Genomic DNA, 19,042 nt, shown 5'->3' on the forward strand with positions numbered 1-19,042 from the left:
CCAAGAATTCTATCCTATGATGAAGACTTGACTGAATGGGGAAGAGAATGGGCTGTCTACAGAGAGAACCCCTTTCCCGATAAAGTTTTTGTAGTATCACAGTACTGACACTTACTACTGATGGCTAATGCAATGATGAATAGAAATTAAATTGTGGAGATAAAAGACTTTATGGATCTGCTTGCTGTGTGTACTGGAGGTCTTCTGTTTGTCCCTCTAGGGCCATTCTCCCGCCCTTTTTTTTTTTTCCTGTCTTGTTACCATTTCTAGGGCCACTCCCACGGCATATGGAGGTTCCCAGGCTAGGGGTTGAATCGGACCTGTAGCTGCTGGCCTACGCCAGAGCCATAGCAACTCGGGATCCAAGCCGCATCTGCAACCTACACCACAGCTCACGGCAACCGGATCCTTAACCCACTGGGCAAGGGCAGGGACCGAACCCGCAACCTCATGGTTCCTAGTCAGATTCGTTGACCACTGCGCCACGACGGGTACTCCTCTCCCACCCTTCTTTACCCTGCTTTGGCCATAGACGGCTGACTTGAATGAACATCAACAAGCTCCCATGTCCTCTGCTTTCCAAAAAGATTTGGGCAGCAGAAAGCCTGAACAGGAGATGAGAGGAAGCAAGTTGAGTGAGAATAGGGTGTCTCTTCCTTTAGTTATCACCTTCTTAGCATCACATCATCTATATGCCCTTTCATGAAAAGTCCTGGGTCCTCTCAAGGCAGTCATCTCTACAGGACTCTCCCCTAGTGACTTTCCACCAACTACTGCCTTGCTTGTCCCTTTGGACCTGGGGATGGCATTAGCTTCCATTTTGCTAGCTCCAGATTACTGCTCTATCCCTGTAATGCTGCCGTATCTTATTTGTCATTTCAACTAATCACTTTGTAAATAGATCCTTCTGAAAGAAGCATCTGTAATTTTCCTTACCCATCAAATGAGCATAATGTCAACATCCATAGTCCCTTATTCACAAACCTGAAACTAGGATTTGAAAGCCAAATGAGAATTTCATGTTTCACCTCAGAAGTTAATGTGTTTGATTATGAGATAGAGCTCCAAAATAGTATAAATAATATACTCATATTATCTTTATTCTGATCATCGCTTTCTCCAAGAATTTCATATAAGGAATATGGATCTGTAGCATTGATGCTGTAGATTTGTGAAAGTTATATAATAATTCATGTATAATTCTGAGCATGATGCTTGCTTATAATAAGAAATTAATGAGTATTGACTGCTTTTTCCTTCAATGGGATTTATGATTTTTAATACTGCTAATTTCACATAAGTTGCAGATGGTTTTTATTTTTAATTTTTTAAAAATTTTGAATAATGACTGGGATTTTAATAAAAAGAAACTCACCAAAAATATAAAAGACCATGGGCCATCCTAGGGAGTCACAGATGAATCCAGTCATAAGCATGACGACACAGGGTCCTAGGAGAAGACCTAATAAGAAGGCACAAAGAACCCCCCCTAATGAATGCAGGCAAATAGAGATAAGGTAGCCTCATGGTAGGAGTATACAATTTCTAGTGAAATAAATTTTTATAACATTAATACTGAGAAGAAAATAATAAAGTATCTTCTCTTTTTAAATTTAATCTTTATTTTATATTGGAATATACTTGATTTACAATGTTATGCTAGTTTCAGGTATTAATCAAAGTGATTCAGTTATACATATATCCATTCTTTTTCAGATTCTCTTCCCATATAGGTTATTACAGAATATTGAGTAGAGTTCCCTGTGCTAAGAAGTAGGTCTTTGCTGATTATTTTATATGTAGTAGTGTATAGTTAGTCCTAAACTCCTAATTTATCCTGCCCCACTACTTTTCCCCTTTGGTATCTATAGCATGTTTTTTAAGTCTGTGAGTCTGTTTCTGTTTTGTGAATAGGTTCGTTTGTATCATTTTTTTAGATTTCTCATATAAGTGATATCATATGGTATTTGTTGTTCTCTGACTCACTTCACTTAGTATGATAATCTCTAGGTGCATTCCTGTTGCAAATGAATGAGAGAAAACATTTGCAAAGAAAGTGGCTGACAAGGGATTAATATCCAAACTATACAAATAGCTCTTGCAGTTCAATGTCAAAAAACACACAACCCAATCAAAAAATAGTCAGAAGATCTAAACAGACATTTCTCCAAAGACGACATACAGATGGGCCAAAAAGCACAAGATAAGATGCTCATCAATGCTAATTATTAGAGCATTACAAATCACAACTACAATGAGGTATCATACCAGTCAGAATGGCCATCATTAAAAAGTCTATAAAGAACTGCATTGCTGTGGCTGTGGCGTAGACCGGCAGCAACAGCTCCAATTAGACCCCTAGCCTGGGAACCTCCATATGCCGTGAGTGTGGCCCTAGAAAAGGCAAAAAGACCAAAAAAAAAAAAAAGTCTATAAAGAATAAAAGCTGGAGAGGATGTGGAGAAAGGGAACCCTCCTGCGTTGTTGGCAGGAATGTAAATTGGTATAACTACAATAGAGAACAGTATGGAGGCTCCTTAAAAGACTAAAAATAGAACAACCATTTGATCCAACAATCCCATTCCTGGGCATCTATCCAGAGAAAACCATAATTCAAAAATATACATGTAGGAGTTCCTGTCATGGCTCAGTAGTTAACGAATCCGACTAGGAACCATGAGGTTTCAGGTCCAATCCCTGGCCTTGCTCAGTGGGTTAAGGATCCAGCATTGCCATGAGCTGTGGTGTAGATCACAGACACAGCTCAGATCCCATGTTGCTGTGGCTCTGGCATAGGCCGGCGGCTACAGGTCCGATTCAACCCCTAGCCTGGGAACCTCCATATGCTGTGGGAGTGGCCCAAGAAATGGCAAAAAAGACAAAAAAAAAAAAAAAAAAAAATATATATATATATATATATATATATATATATGTACCCCAGTGTCCATTGCAGCACTATTTACAATAGATAAGACATGGAAGCAACCTAAATGTCCACTGACAGAGGAATGGATAAAGAAGATATGGTACATATATATACAATGGAATATTACTCAGCCACAAAAAAGAATGAAGTAATGCCATTTGCAGCAATGTGGATGGACCTAGAGATTACTGTTTTTTTTTTTTTTTCCCTGTTGTTTGAGATAAGGAAGCCTCTTCTCAATCCTAGACAGTTTTCATATCTTTAAAGTGAGGATGGTTTCCAAAACTCTTGACAGTTCGAAACACATGTTTCTATGGCTCTTAGGGCAGAATATGCTACAACGAAATGACAATTCTAGGCCCTTAAGTCATTACCTGATAAACTCAGAGAGGTAAGTCGGCCTTGTTCCAAGGGAGGAGCCCACTTGGTCCATATTATTTGCTGAGCTGTTAATGTTACCCCCTGAAAGAAGAATGATTAGAACATTTTGTCTCTGATACTTTCTGGGAATTTAAACTCTTGGTTCTAGTTTTTGCATTATCTTAATACCTGGAATAGTCCCTTGATTATTCGGCATACAATGACAAGAGTTTCTCCAAGTTCAGCTACTGGTGGGATGAGCAGGGTAAAGAGAGAGCTGAAGAATAATGCAAAGCCAATCATTTTCTTTAAGGAGTATATTCCAGATAAATATCCAGCAGGAATTTGGCTGATGAGTACACCATAGAAAATGGAACTTAGTATGATCCCCTGGATTTCAGGGCTCCAATTATACACAGGGTTCTAAAAAACAAAACAAAACAAAACAAAAAACAGGAGATACATCTAGCCACTCTACATATGATTTACCATGATGCTCAGGAATGTGGGAAAACTGGTCTTCCACCTTACCCCATGTAAAAAAGCTGCCCTCTGTAATGGGAATCCTTTGTTCCTTTATAACACCATTTTTTTGTGTATAACTACATTTTATCATTGATATCTTCAACTACAATGAAAAGTACTTTCAGTCAAAGGTAGCATCTATTCTGCCAGTACATGTTACACCACAGACATTTAATACCTGTTTTTTTAATTTTAGTAATAATTGGCATATTACATTAGTTCTGGGAGTACAACATAATGATTCAATATTTGTATACATTGAAATGATCAAAGTCTAAATAACATTGATCATTACATATACTTACAAAATTATTTTTCTGGTGATGAAAACTTTTAAAATCTACTCTTTTACCACCTTTCAACTCTACAGTACAGTATTATTGACAGTATGATATGCTGGTGACCATATATCATTCCCATAACTTATTTTTATAGCTGGAAGTTTGCACCATTTAACTGCCATTACCGATTTTGCCCAAATGGCTCCCTACCCCCTCTGCTACAGGCAACTACAAACCTACTCTCTGTTACTATGAGCTGTTTTTTTTTTTTTTTTTTATTCCACACATAAATGAGATTGTAAAGTATTTTTCTTCATCTATTTCACATAGCATAATGCCCTCAAGGTCCATTCGTGTTCACAAATGGGAAGATGCTATAATTTGATGATTAATATTCCTTTGTCTATATACACCATTTTGCTTTATCCATTCATCCATTGATAGACACTTAGGCTCTTGTAAATAATGCTGCAATGATCATGGAGGTAAAGATTTTTTTCAAGTTAGTATTTTATTTCTTTTGGAAAAATACCCAGAAGTAGAAATTGCTGGAGCATACGGTAATTTTTAAAAAATTTTGAAAAACTTCATACTCTTTTCCATAGTGATTTCATAATTTACATTACACCACCACCACACAAGCATTCCCTTCTCTCCACATCTTAGCCAACACTTATTATTTCTTGTCTTTTTTTTTTTTTATAAAATTCTGACAGATAGGAAGTACTACCTTATGGGTTCGATTCACATTTCCCTGATGATGTTGTGCAGCTTATCATGTGCCTGCTGACAGTTTGTATGTCTTCTTTGGAAAAGTATCTGTTCAGATCCTCTACTCAATTTTTAGGGTTTTTTTTTTTTTGCTGTATAATTGTAAGAGTTCTTCATATATTTTGGATATTAACCCCTTATCAGTTTCCTTTTCATTTTGTTGATAGTTTCCTTTGCCATGCAGAAGCTTTTTTGTTTGATGTAGTCTCACTTCAGTTTGCTTTTGTTGCCATTGATTTGGATGTCAAATCCAAAGGGTCATAGCCAAGACTAATTTCAGTGAGTTTTACACTTATGTTTTCTCCTAGGAATTTTATGTTTCTAGGTCTTATGTTCAAATATTGGATTCATTTTGAGTTAATTTTTGTGTATAAGAAAGGGATGCAAGTTCATTCTTCTGCTTGTAGCCTTCCAGTTTCCCCAGCAGCATTTATTGAAGAGATTGTCTCTTCATCAAAGTATATTCTTGCCTCCTTTGTCATAGACTAATTGCCTGCATAAGTATGAGTTTATTTCTGAACTATCTACACTGTTTCATTATTGATGAGTGTGTTTATGTCAATACTATACTTTTTGATTACTATAGCTTTGGAATATAATTTGAAATCAAGGAGATTGATGCCTTCAGCTTTTCCTTTCTCATTATTGCTTTGACTATTCTGGGTTTTTTGTAGCTTCACACAAATTGTTTTTTCTATTTCTGTGAAAAATGTAATTGGAATTTTGATAAAGACTTCATTTAATATGTAGACTCCTTTGGGTAGTATGGACATTTTAGCAATATGATTTTTTCCAATCCATGAGCACAAAATCTGTTTCATTTGTATCCTGAATTTCTTCCATCAGTGTCATATAGTTTTCAGTGCATAAGTGCTGCATCTTAGTTAAATTTATTCCTGTAAATTTTACTCTTTTTGATGCAATTGTACGTAGAATTGTGTTTTTACTTTTTTCTTTTTTGTCTTTTTAGGGCTGTAACCACAGAATATGGATGTTCCCAGGCTAGGGGTCGAATTGGAGCTGTAGCTGCTGGCCTATGCCACAGCCCCAGCAACTCGAGATCCAAGCCAAGCCTGCAAACTACTACACCACAGCTCATGGCAAAGCCGGATCCTTAACCCACTGAGTGAGGCCAGGGATTGAACCTGTGTCCTCATGGATGCTAGTCAGACTTATTAACCACAGAGCCACAAGGGGAACTTCCCATGGATCTTATTTTTGACATACCTTTATGTTATCCTGGAGCTCTTTTGTGGAGATGTTGGACAAACCATGCGGCTCTGTGCTGTTCACCATGGCGATCATAGTGAGGCTTATACACACACGCTGTGACATTACCACAACATTACAGAAGAGCAGTAAGATAGCAATTCCGTAGCGAACGGAACAGAACTTTGGAACTGGAATGAAGAACATAAAGTTTAATACAGCTGAGGTAAAAACATACTTTACCTTTAGGAAGGGCCTCTCAGCAATTTGGACCGCTTGGTGTCAATTTAAAATTTTATTTTACTAACCGGCCTTTGAGAAATTATGATACAATAGGAAGATGTGAGACTGATCTTATAATTTCATACCCCCTAACACCTCATCCCTAATGGAATGTCCCAGAAAATTAAGCCAGTCCTCAAAGTACTTTGACTCATGTCTGTTTTAAAGGAACTGTTTACAAATATCCTTAGTTACACTTGAAAATAAATACCCTTAATAACAAAAAAAGCCCTTCCCTCCAGTAAACTGCTTTTGTCTCCACATTTACATGAATAATATGGTTGGGAAACTGATGCACATTTCCAAGTAACATTGCATTTAAAAAAAAAATGCAATGGGAGTTCCTGTCCTGGCACATTGGAAATGAATCCAACTAGGAACCATGAGGTTGTGGGTTCAATCCCTGGCCTTGTTCAGTGGGTTAAGGATCCGGTGTTGCCATGAGCTGTGGTGTAGGTTGAAGATGTGGCTTGGATCTGGCGTTGCTGTGGCTGTGGCATAGGCCGGCAGCTATAGCTCCAATTCGATCCCTAGCCTGGGAAGCTCCAGATGCCACAGGTGTGGCCCTAAAAGGAGAAAAAACAAAACAAAACAAAAAGCAAAAAAAAAAGCAGTGTATTTAAGGTAGTTTCAAGCTAGAATAATCAGTGTTATGTTGTTGTAAGGCCAAATAAATTCATCAAGAGTAGAACGTAGAAAGTCGAGAGAGGCATATATATGGTCATATGCTTTTGAATAAATATACTAATGCAATTCATTGGAGGAAAGTACAGTCTTTTCAACAAATGGCACTCAAGAGAAATAAAAATATGTGTCTACAATAGGCTGGTGCTGAAACATTTATAGCAGCTTTATTCAAAAATAGCTGAAGTGGAGTACCTGTCATGGCTCAGTGGTTAATGAACCCGACTAGTATCCATGAGGAAGCGGGTTCAATCCCTGACTTCACTCAGTGGGTTAAGGATCTGGCGTTGCTGTGAGCTGTGGTGTAGGTCACAGACACAGCTTGCATCCTGCATTGCTATGGCTGTGGTGTAGGCCAGCAGCTGTAGCTTTGACTCGACCCTTAGCCTGGGAACCTCCATATGCCTGGGGTGTGGCCCTAAAAAGACAAAAGACAAAAAAAATAGCTAATGTTTGGAATGGACAAACATACCGTAGTGTATTAATACAATGGATATTACTCAGAAATATAAAGGAAGCACTGATACACTGCACAATCTGGATGAATCACAAAGAAAATATACTCAAAGAAGATAAATGACAAAGAGTGCATGCTATTTTTATGTACATGATTTCTATCAATTTCAAAAATAGGCAAAATTCATTTATGTGACAAGATATTAAAATAGCAATTTCCTGTTGGTGAGGAGGACAAGGGACATAGTGAGACTCGAAAGTAGTGTTCTATGAGTCATGTTCATAAGGTTATTTTTAAAATTGAAATATAGTTGATACACAATATTAGTTTCAGGTGTACATCATAGTCATTCAATATTTTTATAGATTATTCTTCATTTAAATTATTATAAAATAATGGCTATATTTCTCTGTACTATACAAAATATCCTCATTACTTATTTTGTACATAGAAGTCTTTATCTCTTAATCCCCCATCCCCATCTTGCCTATTCCTCCCTTCTCTCTCCCCACTGTTAATTACTAGTTTGCCTCCATATCTGTCAATCTGTTTCTCTTTTATTTTTTTTATTCATTAGATTCCATATATAAAGGAAAATATAGAATATTTTTCTTTGTCTGACTTATTTCACTAAGCATAACACCCTCTATGTCCATCCATGTTGTTACAAATGGCAGAATTCCATTTTTAATGAATAATATTCCATTATGTGTATATGTATATATATACATATTCATATATACACACAAAACATCTTTTCTATCCTTTCATCTATTAATGGACACTTAGGTCACTTCTATATATCTTGACAATTGTAAATAATGAGGCTATGAACTTTGGGTCCATGTATCTTTTTGAATTAGTGTTTTAGTTTAAAAAGAAAGAAATCTTGCTAACAATATGGGTGGGTCTCAAGGGCACTAATCCTAGTTAAGTAAGACAGAGAAAGACAAATACTGTGTATTTCTTAAGTGTGGAATTAAAAAAAAAAAAAACCAACATCAAGCTTGACGTTCCTGTCATGTTGCAATGGAAACAAATCCAACTACAATCCATGAGGATGTGGGTTTGATCCCTGGCCTTGATCCCTCAGTGGGTTGGGGATCCTGCATTGCTGTGGCTGTGGCAGAGGCTGTCAGTTGCAGCTCTGATTCAACCCCTAGCCTGGGAACTTCCATATGCCACAGGTGTGGGCCTAAAAAGCAAAAAAAAAGAAAAAAATAAAAAAAAAATAAAGTTCACATATACAGAGAATGAATTAGTGATTGCCAGAGGTGGGATGGTGGGGTAGAGCAATGGGTTAAAGAGGTTAAAAAAAATCTATTGGAAATTATGTGGTTTAATGTCTAAATATCAAATGTTCCAGAAAAGGTTTGTGCCAAATAGATTTCTACAAATAAAATTGCATCTTAAAATAAGTAGAACTTGTTTCCGTGGGTTGAATTCATTATAACTCAAATAACTGTTATGGATCGGTGGTAGGTAGAATAATGCCCCCACACATTTCAAAAAAATGTGAAAAGAGAATCTATGATCGCATATCAAATTGGCATATATCCAAAAGCACACTTGCTGGTAAGCTTGCAAGAAAAGAGGAGGGAATCTGCATTGTTACAGCACAATGGAGGGTAATTTGGTGTTTCTTTAGTTCTATTTTTTTTTTTTTTTTTTTTTTTTTTTGCCTTTTCTAGGGCCTGTCTAGCGGCATATGGAGGTTCCCAGGCTAGGGGTCTAATTGGAGCTGTTGCTGCTGGTCTACACCACACCAGAAACCTGATGGTTCCTAGTCACATTCCTTAACCACTGCGCCACGATGGGATCTCCCTTTAGTTCTATTTTTTAACTGTCTATGGTTGGGATAAAGTTAATATTGTTAATATTGTTAATATTGTTTCTAAAAATTCATTTGCTAGTTTTGAGATATTTTCTATGTAGGAACTATACATATAATGATGATTTTATTTTTTTTCCTATCCCCCTATCTTTAGTTCCATGGTCTCACTGGATCAGAACTACCAGTACATTATTGATGGCCTCAAGCATCCCTGGTTTTATGCCATTGTTCCTGATTTACACAGAATGATTCTAAAATTTCTACATTTTGGATAATGTTTGAAGGTTTTGTTATCAATGTGCTTTATGCGTTATAAAGTATATTTGTTTTCTATTGCCGTGTGAAAAAATTTTACACCTTTAATGGCTTAAAACAACAGCCATTTATTTGCTTACAGTTCTGTAGGTCAGAAGTTTTAGCCAGGTCTGGTTGGATTTTCCACTCCTGGTCTCAGAAGCTAAAATCAAGGGATCAGCAGCACAAGATGAGTTCTTGGCTGGAGATTCTAAGGAAGGATTTATTTCTGAGCTCACTCAGGTTATTGAAAGAATTCAGTTTTTTTCCAATTCAGTACTAAAGCTGCCGTTTCCCTGCTAGTTTGTCAGCTAATTGCTGCTCTCAGTTTTAAGAAGCTGTTCTCATTACTTGTCACATGGCTCCCTCCATCCCCAAAGCCAGCAAGGAAGAATCTCCTTTACACTTCAAACCTCTCTAACTGCTCTCTGACCCCTAGATTCAAATTTAGAGCTCATGTGATTAGATCAGTTCTACCTGGATAATTTCCCTCTTTCAAGATCAGCTGATTAGGAGCCATACTTAGATCTGCAAAATCGCTCCCAGCAGCATCTAGCTTAGGGTTTGCTAATTAGAGGAAGGCATGTGTACACCAGGGGCCAGAATCTTGTGGGAAATCTTAGAAATCTGCCTATTACAATTCACCCTGTGGTCACAGAATATCCATGTTCAGCCCATTGCAAAACATACTTACCTCCTCCCAAGGTTCCTAAAGGTCTCATGTCATTACAGAATCAACTTAAGTCCAAAATCTCACCAAAATCCTATTAGCTCAAACTTACAAAATTTTATCATCTACATAATTTACAACTTGTGTGGATGAGCCTTCATAAAAGTAATCCACCCCTGGGTACAGTATCTATCTGTGGATTTGTGAAAAAAATAAAGAGACAAATTGTATGCCCCCAATGGTGGGACAGGCACAGGATAACTGATACAGACATGCCAGTTCCAAAAGGGGAAAAATGGAGAGTAAAAAGGAGTCACTGATCCATAAGGGTTTTGAAATTCAGCTAGACAAATGTTAGATTTTTCTCAAGGCCTGGGAATAATCATTGTGGCTCTTGGCTCCACCCTCTGAGCTCTCTACTTCATCCTCTGCACTTTGGTTCACTCAAGACTGCAAAGGCACCATCTTAGAATTCTGCCTATCACATATTCATAGTTACCTAGCAGTTTTCACTGGGCGTAAATGTTTATCTCAAAGATATTTTTCTCTACCCGTTGAGGTTGATCATGTAGTTTCCTCTTTAATTTGTGTTGAATGGCAATTATCTACTTTCTAATATAAAACTATTCTTTCAGTCCCAAGATAAAGTACACTGTGTGATTTTTAAAAAATTTTTACAAACTGATTTTGTCTTGCTAATATTTTATTAGGGTTTTTGTGTCTTTTTATAGTACTGTTAATTTTACATTATATACTTGAAGCTATTTTATTTAGTTGCATTAAGTATTTCTTATATAATCCCACTAAATTGAATTTTAAATCATTACATACAAGTTTTGAAGACTGTTTGAAGCAGTAAGAGATTTGAAACAAATTAGATAAATCAGTAATTAAATTATATTCATTCCAATTCATATGCATCTCCAAAAAATGAAGAGCAAGATCCTTAGGTATAAATGTGGGATATGATTTAGATATATTGTTAAGTGAAAAAAAAGCATTATTGCCTGGAAAATTAGTTTTCTGGACTGATCTCCCTTTGTAAACAGATAAGCGTATCAGGTAAACTATATTTAAAATAACATTTCATTGAAAGTGTGAATGATCTGGCAGGAAAGATTCAGGCCAAAGGTCTAGTGAAGACAGAGTCCTCAAGGCATAAACCCATCAATGAAGGCAGATTTTTGCCCTGAAGACATTTGATCTCAGGGGTTTCTTCTACTTCCCAGGGAACAGGATAAACAGGAGTCAAATACAAAGACCTGGCAATGGGAAGATCTAGTAAGAGACCATCTCCCTAAATGTTTAGATGCTAAAGACTTACTGAGTAGGCAAAGGGTAAATGCACTGCCTGACATGTCCATGCAAACTGAAAAAAATTTCTGCCCTGTTTGAACCTTGGAACAGAGCAGAAGGAAAAAAAAAAAGCCTCTGAAATTTAATCATCACCCAGCCCCTCATTTGACTTTAAACTCACTGTCCTTAGGTCATCTGAAAAACATCTCAAACCACGCTTGTATACACACATACCCAGGATGACTTGCTCCAAAGCTTTCTAAACAACCTCATTCTTTAAAAAAAATATCAAAAGGAAAAGGGAAGTGAATAGTCTTGGAAAGCTGAAGGAAATACAATCCCTAGAGGAGGGGAAAAGCCTCTACAAGGCAAAGGTGAAGCAATTCTTACTGCGTGTGAAGGATGACTTGTCATGGTCAGTTATCTGTGCCCTTTTGAGTTTTGTTCATTTTTTTCCCTCCACATTTCCCCAAGAAGAACATGAACTACTTCTAAATAAGTCGAGTTAAAAAATACATCATGCTGGGTGTTTGTTCCAAAGTGCTTGGGACTAAGTAAGAGTAGGATATTGAAGGTCAAATTCATAGAAATTTAGAACAAAAAGTATATCCCTGAACATATTTATCAGAAGAGAAAAGAAAACTCAAAGACTTGGAAAATGAACAAAGGGACAAACCCAAAAACCCTAAAAGGAAGAAAATGTCAAGAATAAGGACAAAAATCCTTATACACATACACCCCCCCACACACATATATACATTTATATATATACATATGTGTACATTTAAAAGCATGTAAACATTTATACATATAAACATATAAATGTTTATATCATTTACTTATTTTATATGTTCATGTATAAATATGAATGTAGATAAAAGGGATAATATAAAAATATCAAATATCAAAATTGATATACGAATATAAAATTTAATAGACTACTAACATTTATATAAATTGAAAAAGTATACAACCTGTTGCCCACCCCTTCCTCTGGGATTTTTGTCCCCATGACATGCACATAACTCTAATTTGACAGGAGTAATTCCTTATTATAGTTTTCTCCCTGCCCTACTCAAGATAAACAATTGATCTTAAAAAATATTCTGTAAAATCCAACTGTTGTTTTCCAAGGGTGCAAAGATTCAAGAACATTCATCCTGCCTCAGTTCCATCCATGGATACTGCCAAAATCATGGACCTCTTTCTGATATTCTCCATAAGCTGACAAGTGTATAAAAATCAAAATAACATACTATGTATCTTAAGATACATGGATTCTTTTTCTACAGGGTTTTTCTAATGGAAACCCATAACAGGGCTTGTGTTTTTCAACCCCATTTCCTGAACGCTTCTGAGATCTCTTACATTTATGGGGGGAAAAAAATCCTCTCACATGGAAACTATGCTGTCCTATTCAAGAAGAAAGCCTATATGATGGAACAGAAAATAATTCCTACCTTTCTTGGGAGGGACCTGGTTATCCATTAGCATAAGGGTGCTCCAGTTGCTTCTCTTCCTGCTGAAAAGTTTGTTCTCTATCCACTGCAAGTGCAAAACACATTGACATCAGCATAATGAAGGGAGGAACTGATCAAAATCCACCTACCACTCCTCTCTGATTTAAAACATTAATCAAAAGGAAACCTGATTTGTCACACTAGCACACTTTCAATTCTATCAACCATTTGCTCTGTTTTTTCACTTTTATTATATTTTTGTTGATTCAAAATATACAGAAAACCTGAAAACTATAGAAAATAAAAAATTCTGTCAAACCGTAACTCTACATCCAGTGAAGAAATCCCTCAAAAGTGAAAGAGAAATAAAGATGATCAAACAAACAAACCTGAGGGAATTTATTGCCAGGGAACCTATCCTGCAGGAATGTAAAAAGATTTTTCAGACAAAAGGAGATTGCTAAGGGTCAGAAACTTTGATGTATAACAAGAAAGGAAGAATGTCAGGAAAGGAATTAAAGGTAAAGTAAATTCTTTTATTTTTCTTATATCTTCATAGAACTAAAAGATCTGTTTTTTTAACAGTGCCCTTGTAAGGAGAGGCAAATAATTTGCTATGCCCTCCCCATTACCCTGGACAAATCAACCCCAGGTCTGCATTTGCTTGGGGGAAGCTCAACAGAGTGGGTGAATCCAACAAAGTTTTGACCGCATCAGCTTATGTGACACCAAAAAACACTTAAAATTCCTAGGACTGCATTTGCAAAATATTTTTAAATGAGTAATTTGCCAATCACCGTTATTACACATTGGAACATCTTTTGGGACTGCTCTTTATTTCAGTACACAAACAGACACACCACCACCATATGCACCACAAATACATTTATACATTGTCCATCTCATACACCACAGACACCATACAATGCACACTTTTCTTTCCTTGTCTTTTCATGTAACTCTCTACCTCACACTCACCCCTAGAAATATGTTTAATTTCCCTTGTAAAAAACCTGTGAAAATAAATATCTTTCCCCAAAATTTCCCAAGATAGCAAAATACCTTTGACAAGATCTCTAACAGAGAAGCCCACCTTATCCATCCTTCTGGGGAATTATACATTTTATTTTATGAGTTACATATAAGCATCTAATCACTAACCTGATTCAGGACAGACAAGCAATTCTTTCCTTGTGAAGACTTTCCTCACAACTTTCAAAAATCCAGAATTTCCAAATTTGCTTATTTCAGTCACCTAAATCCTTCACTATATCCTTTGATCTCCCTGGGTCAGTTAAAAACTTAATTTTTAACTTCACTTATATTCTTGCCTTGAATCTTCAGGGGAGGAGTGCTAGTGTTAAAATCATCCAATGAACTGGAGAATTCGTAGAGATATGCTAGTAATTTCATAACCATAATAGATACCCCCCAGTCTCTTTCCTTACAAGGAGTTAGAACCTGCCTGGTCCTTAAGTGTTCCCAGGATTTTTCTATTGAGGGTGGCTCTGCATGTACACTACTATTTGGAGAGGCATATTATGGCTTTCCCAATGTCTTATAAATTCTCTATTGGTTTCCCACTCCCCTTCCTCCCTCCTTTCCCTTCTGCCTCTTTTCCTCTTCTCTTCCTCTTCTCCTGCCCCCTTTCACCTTCCCTCTCCTTCCCTCTTCTCTCCCCACTTCATTTTTAACAAAGGTCACATCTGTTTGATATTCAAGCTACTCAGAAAGAGTATGAATTCCCTCATCACTTCTGCAATGACTTAAGTTCTCCTGGTTCAGCCTCCTGTCTATAGCTGTGCTTGGGAGCATCTTACCTTGGAACTCTTTGAAGGCAACCTCCTATCAGATAGGAATATCTAAGCCCTTAATGCAAGAATTTTGCACTATAGCTTCCTACATACTTAAGCATTTTTTTTTTTCCTTTTGGAGTTGCACTCACAGCACACAGTGGTTCCCAGGCTAGGGGTCGAATCAGAGCTGTAGCTGCCTGCCTATGTGACAGCCACAGCCACACTGGATCCAAGCCATGTCTGCAACCTATACCACATCTCATGGCAAAGCCAGATCCTTAACCTGCTGAGCTGAGGCCAGGGATTGAACCTGCATCCTCATGGATAATAGTCGGGTTTGGTAATCGCAGAGCCATAATGGGAACACTGCATTTTTGTTATCTTTTCAAGTGCATGTTACATGTTTGGCACACAAAAGATGCTTATAAATTAGTCATTTTCCTCTTAAAGCAGTACTGAAAACCTTCAACCCATTTGCTCAAGAGATTTTGATATCTTGCCATATTCAGCTGGAATTTTTTTCTTCTTCTGAAATCCATGAAAGTCTTATTTCCATTTGGCTATTCCAGGGTGTTTGCATTACTTGTCCTGTTTGTCATGAAGGCTGGCAATTTCTGTTATTTTCTGGGAGAGGAGGCCTTTTATTGATTGGATGTCCCAGGTCAGCCATTGTTTAAGGTCCATGTTTCAAGTAAATAATGTTCCTATCAAGTATCAATATCCCCAGTTCTAGGTACTGATTACCTAGGAAGGAACCATTATCCTGATTGCTGGTCCCAAAGCTTTACACTGCTCTCTGATACGATTTGAAATTATTTCTGTATTCTACATCTAGATTCTGTGTTTTCCTTATCAAAAATTTTTTTTCTTTTTAGGGCCACACCTGTAGCATATGAAGTTCCCAGGCTAGGGCTGAATCAGAGCTACAGCTGCCCACCACAGCCATGCAAGATCTGAGCTGCGTCTGCTACCTACACATCTCACCGCAACACAAGCTCTGAGCAACGCCAGGGATCAAACCTGCATCCTCATGGATCCTAGTTGGGTTTGTTATCACTGAGTCATGATAGGAACTCCTCTCAAATTTTTTTAATTTAACATTATGGAAAATTTCAAACATGTAAAAAATAGCCTGGTCTAATATAATCACATACCCATTCATCAGTTTGCACAATTTCCAATATTTGCCCATTTGATTTTCTATATATTCAATGGTTGTTTTCCATAGTATTTTAAAAGTAAATCTCAGACCTAATGTCATGTCAATTCTCTTATAAAAAGCACAGCATGGATATATGTTTCATTAGGACTTTAAAAAATATAAAATGCTATCAGCACATTTAATAAATAACTCAGTACAATCTAATTAAAGTTTTCTTTACTGCTTCAAAGTTATCAATTGATAATTTAAATGAGAATCCAAACAAGATCCACATATGGCACTTAATTGATATGGCTCATATGTTTCTTTAATTCCATAACAATTCTTTCCCTCATTTTCTATTTGCTGTTATTTAAAACAATAAAAATACACAGTCATTTGCAAAATGATGCTCATAATTTATCTGGTTAATTGCTTCTTGGGTCATAAGATGTATTTCTTCATCCCTTACATCCTGGCAACTGCTAGGTATGTAGATAGAGTTGGTTAGATTCAGAACAAGAATACATCCTAGTGGAGCTGGATGCTTTCATCATAGCATATTTTCTCACTTTTAGTGAAGTAAGATTGATCAGTGGGTTCAGCTATTCTCACTTTGACTTATCCACTAATAAAGCACTTATCAACCATTCACCTGTGGTTTTTAGCAGTTGCTAATGTTACCTAGACTTGTTATTTCTTTACAAGTTGCAAAATGGTGATTTTTGTAATTCTATCATGACTTCATTTACGAGCTGGAATTTTCTACAAAATAGGAAGTTCACCTTATCAAATATTTAGTTACCCTGAAATATAGATTTAATAGGAAAGTTAGGATACCTTATAAAATTTCAGAATAATTTAGTGCCTTAGTAAGGCAACCAAGTAAAATTATGACCTCATGGAATTTATTTGAAGTATTTCAATCCATCACAGTCCTTATTCTTTTTTGATGCTCAAACTGTCTCTTCTTTGGCCAGTAGGAGTCCCTCTAAGCTGATTCTTGCGTCATTACGACATGACCTTAGTGGTCTTGGATAGCTTGTTTTCTAGCACAAAAAAACTTTTCTAGGGTCCTCTTAGGTGTTTTCTGTTCTCAGACCTGGACTTTAAGGAGTGCTGGTACACTTCAGAATGAAATAATATTTAGAGATCACACTCTGGGCACTGGGGTACTCATTACTTCTAGGCCTTTTCAGTGGAAGAACTAGAAAAAGTGTGTGGGTTTTTTTGTTTTTTTTTTTTTTCTTTAGGAAAATAAGCTATAGAGAGTAGGAGAAGACAGTAAAGCAGTATGATGTGAAGTTCACCTACTCCCACAAAAACCCTGAAAATACAACTAACATGTAGAATGATTTGCACAGAAAATTTGATGAAGGCTGGTAAAAGACCTCAGGAAGTAAAAGAGCAAGAAAATCTTCACAAAACAAGGTAGGACAAAAGAAAGAAGAAAAAGGAAAAGAGAAAATGAGAAAGGAAGTGGGGTGGGACCAGCACCACTAGGAAGGAGCTGGTAAAGAAAAGCTCCTGCACCCTGGGAAGTCCCCTCACTGGTGAGGAGATCACCTGTGACAGAGGAGTAACTTTAGCATCTCAAAAGACAACCCAGTATTTGGTTTAAAACAGTTAAAATGGAAACAGTCCTGCACAAATGGTCAGTGCTACCGTCCTGCCCTTCCTAGCCTGAGATGATTTTCGGCTTGTGTGGGCAGGGGTGGGCTTTGGAAATCAGACTTAGAACTGGGACTACCTGTTCTGGGGGTTAGGAGGGTGGGATAGGGTTGGCTGTGAGGAAATGGCCTGGAGGGACTAGAATCAAAGGAAGTTACATTCGAGGGCGTAAGCTGAGGAAACTGGGATAGGTCTGGAGGCCAGGTGCCATTGTTTGGAGTTGCTGGAAGGAAAGGGCATGATCCACCACTACAGCTGTGCTCTCTGCACCTGCTGTCAGGCAGGAGGACACTGCCTACTGCAGCTCCAGCTCTAGGGACAATAGCTCAAATAGCTGCTGCTCAGCAATGGGAAGAACAGCCTCCACCCCCCATCATGGCTGCAGAGAGCAATCCCACAAGCCTCCTGGCAAGGGGAGGGGCCAGAGGAATGACATCCACTCCTGCAGCTACAGAGAGTGCTCCCACAAGCTGCCCAACAAAGGGAGGGACCCCAGGAATGGCTATAGAGAGCTCTCAAGAGAGCTACCTGGCAAAGTGAAGAGCCATGGAAGTAGCTGCTGACTGCCAGCTACAAGGAATGGTCTTGAGAGCTGCCAGATAACAGAGAAGTCATGGGAGCCACTTCCACCACCCCCAACCCCACCAAGAGTAGTCCTGAAAATGGTCAACCACTGCTACCTCCCCTCATGGACCCCACACCTAGCAGTCATCTGGTCCAGAAGAGGTACTGTGGTACTGGAGCTCCCACCACATGCTCTGGGTACATTTGAGCTGCCACCACCTCCTGAGAACTCCAGGGCTGGGCACCAGCTGCTGCATCTATACACCTGCTTGTCAAAGGGACCATAAACATAAAAAGTTAGACAACGAGACAGCAGAGAAACATGTTCTAGATGAAGAAGCAAGATAAACACACACATAAATAAAGAGGAGATAGGCAATCTACCTGAAAAGGAATCCAGAGTGATGATAGTAAAGATGATCCAAGATCTTGGAAAAGAACTGAGGCACAGATCGAGAAGTTACAAGAAGTGTTTAACAAGATCTAGAAGATTTAACGGAACAAACAAAAAATGAATAGCACAATATCTGAAACAAAAAATACACTAGAAGGAATAAATATCAGGATAACAGAGGCAGGAGAGTGAATAAGTGAGGTGGAAATCGCTCTCGAAGAAAAGAGAATGAAAAGAACTCAGGAGAATCTAAGTGACCTCTGTACAACATTAAATGTACCAACATTCTCATCATAGGGATTCCAGAAAGAGGAGAGAGAGAGAGAAAGGGCCATAGAAAATATATGAAGAGATTATAACTGAAAATTTCCCTAATATGGGAAAGGAAATATTCATTCAAGTTGAGGAAACAGAGAATCCCATACAG

At 37.6% G+C, this 19,042-nt stretch overlaps 1 protein-coding gene across 16 annotated transcripts in view; it reads right to left on the reverse strand.

Annotated features, from left to right (window-relative positions):
• Nucleotides 1-19,042, reverse strand: part of SLC17A1 (solute carrier family 17 member 1) — a 67,703-nt gene that overhangs the window by 38,828 nt on the left and 9,833 nt on the right. For 7 of the 16 annotated variants that reach the window (XR_014809108.1, XR_014809110.1, XR_014809111.1 and 4 more), the window contains exons 1-6: nucleotides 14,211-14,345; nucleotides 13,050-13,134; nucleotides 6,091-6,263; nucleotides 3,476-3,709; nucleotides 3,301-3,388; nucleotides 1,376-1,462 (exon numbers count right to left, since the gene is read on the reverse strand). Coding sequence is in view for 8 of the 16 variants with exons in the window: in XM_084966758.1 (XP_084822884.1) it covers nucleotides 1,376-1,462; nucleotides 3,301-3,388; nucleotides 3,476-3,709; nucleotides 6,091-6,263; nucleotides 13,050-13,083 (616 nt within the window). In the remaining 8 variants the exon portion in view is untranslated. 16 annotated transcript variants of the gene reach the window in all.

This window comes from Sus scrofa, chromosome 7 (assembly GCF_054392235.1).
Source record: "Sus scrofa isolate SSC_HxYL_T2T_F1_AM1 chromosome 7, Sscrofa_HxYL_maternal_Yorkshire_Landrace_v2.0, whole genome shotgun sequence".
Classification (NCBI taxonomy): domain Eukaryota; kingdom Metazoa; phylum Chordata; class Mammalia; order Artiodactyla; family Suidae; genus Sus; species Sus scrofa.